The following is a 2,168-nucleotide window of genomic DNA, read 5'->3' as shown; positions in this document are numbered from 1 at the left end:
ACCTAAGCAGTCAAGTTTATATAGCCAGGGGATTACCTTTTCTCCTGGATATCCTGGGATCCCAATACCTGGCTCACCAGCTGCTCCCTTGTCTCCTTTCTGTCCATCTGTGCCTCTGAATCCTGGATGTCCCGATTTACCAATATCTCCTTTAGTACCTTTTGGGCCACTCACACCTGCACACACAAGCAGACAAAATGCAGATATTAGTAAACTTGCATTTAACATATTAAATGTCAACTTTAGCTTTTCCCTTACTTGAAATATGGTCAATACAGCTGTTAATAGACTTGTGTTTAGTGGACTGAATTTTATGTTTACAATACATAAGTGCTTGCAGGGTGAAATATGAGTTAGTTTTTACCTGGTATTCCCATCTCTCCTACAGTGCCCTTCTGTCCAGGTTGTCCAATGCTGCCAGGTTCACCAGGAAAACCAGGGTCTCCTTTCTCACCTAACACATATCAGTGAAAGTGAAAAGTTAGTAATATTTACTTTCTCGTCATTTTCTACAAACATCTTTTGATGTTTGTCTTTTGAATGCCATAGTCAGGTGACTCACCTGGTTGTCCAGGTAATCCAGGCTCTCCATCTTTGCCTCGCAGTCCAGGGTCTCCAGGCATTCCACGGAAGCCCTTCTGTCCAGTGACTCCACGGTCACCTGATAGGAAAATTGAATTACAAACATAAACCATTAAAATATTTCTTAAACTATCGGTCAATATACAGAATCATCCAGCCTGTTTGTAGTAAATCTCTATATGATCTCTTAGGGTCAGTATGTTTTTTTTATACCTATGTCTCCAATGTCTCCTTTCTCCCCCTTCATGTGCTCCATGTCGACTTCACTCATGTTTCCTGGAGGTCCCTGAAGACCTGGCTCTCCCCTTTCTCCTTTAGGTCCAATCTCTCCAATATCACCTCTTGGTCCAGTAATACCAGGATCACCTGAGAGAGATGGTGGGGAAGAGGAATTGTTATTGCTGCTGATAAAACTAAAAAGAGGAATAGCTCACACTGTGATACAATAAATAATAATATTAATAATAATAATAATAATAATTGCATCTTACTCACCTCTCAGACCAGGAGATCCAGGTGTACCAGGTGGTCCAGGAAATCCTGGTACTCCTGGGGTTCCTATGACCCCCATTTCACCTTTAGGACCTGCCAAAAAAAACACATACAGTGAGATTAACGTAAATAAAAAAGAATTAAAATTTTGAAGAGTCAATCATCATTAAAACACATCCAATGCAGTCTCCCCAATTGGAGAATTTTTTTTTTCACCTAAAAGTCGATCCTTCTCCTTCCTCATTCAAATTGAATGGTAGATTGATTACTCAACTTTATAAATTTCTGCCACCTAGCGGTAAGAACAATTGGTGACATGCAGTAAATTCTCTAATAGTACTACTAGTAGTAGTGGATGAAGCCCTTATTTAAAACAGACTTATGCAGGGTCATAAAGTCATGTGAAGCTCACTAAGTTTCTCTTTTTAACAGCAGTCCTTTTTTCAATAATTCCTTAGAGCTTAAGACTTAGCAAACGGAAAATGGAAAAGTAAATGCATTGAAATTAGTTAGATAACAAAGGTAATATATTTCAGATAAAAATACAAATCACAGTAACAAAATGGTGATGATGACATTAACTACATTGATGACATGAACAGCAGGTATGCGTTCATGTGTCTTTATTTAATGTGCAAGTGCAACGGTATTAAAACAAGAAAAACTACATGAGAGAGCAAAAACACCCAAAGACAGTAAAGAACACTGAAGTTTGTAGTTTTATTTCTTTTTCTCTTGTGAATGTGTTTGCTGTTTGTCTGTCTCACCTTGGTTTCCAATCAGCCCATCCCTGCCTGGTAAGCCTGGTTGCCCTGGCAGTCCTTTAGAGCCTGCAAGCCCTGGGAACCCAGGGATTCCCTTTTCTCCCTGAGGTCCCGGCATGTCCAGACCAGGAGGACCAGGGTAGCCCTTTTCTCCCTTTACACCTTCTCTACCTGAGAGAACATGCATCAAGAGGGATCAACAACATCATAGTCAGAATCATAATCTGACAACAGACATTTTAACTTAATGGTTGTTGCTAATAACATTACAATGGCTGCGCACTTTGGATGCTAAGTTTGCACTCACCATATGGTCCAGGCTCTCCAGGT

The 2,168-nt window shown here is 40.1% G+C and overlaps 1 protein-coding gene across 1 annotated transcript; it reads right to left on the bottom strand.

Moving 5' to 3' along the window:
- Positions 1-36: 36 nt before the first annotated feature.
- Positions 37-2,162, bottom strand: LOC111664863 (uncharacterized; the record flags this gene model as incomplete). Its single annotated transcript, XM_023419661.1, has 7 exons — positions 2,146-2,162; positions 1,842-2,009; positions 1,078-1,167; positions 796-948; positions 563-661; positions 365-454; positions 37-176 (listed from the first exon to the last, which is right to left on the bottom strand). Coding segments are annotated over exons 2-7 (687 nt in total), but the record flags the coding sequence as incomplete, so codon positions are not given.
- Positions 2,163-2,168: the final 6 nt, after the last annotated feature.

The sequence above is a fragment of the Seriola lalandi genome, unplaced genomic scaffold (genome assembly GCF_002814215.2).
Source record: "Seriola lalandi dorsalis isolate HSWRI2012SDOR001 ecotype SW California unplaced genomic scaffold, Sedor1 jcf7180002001842, whole genome shotgun sequence".
In the NCBI taxonomy this organism is placed as follows: Eukaryota; Metazoa; Chordata; class Actinopteri; order Carangiformes; family Carangidae; genus Seriola; species Seriola lalandi.
The sequence above is the reverse complement of the archived record's forward strand: the minus strand, read 5'-3'. Positions and strand labels throughout refer to the sequence as shown.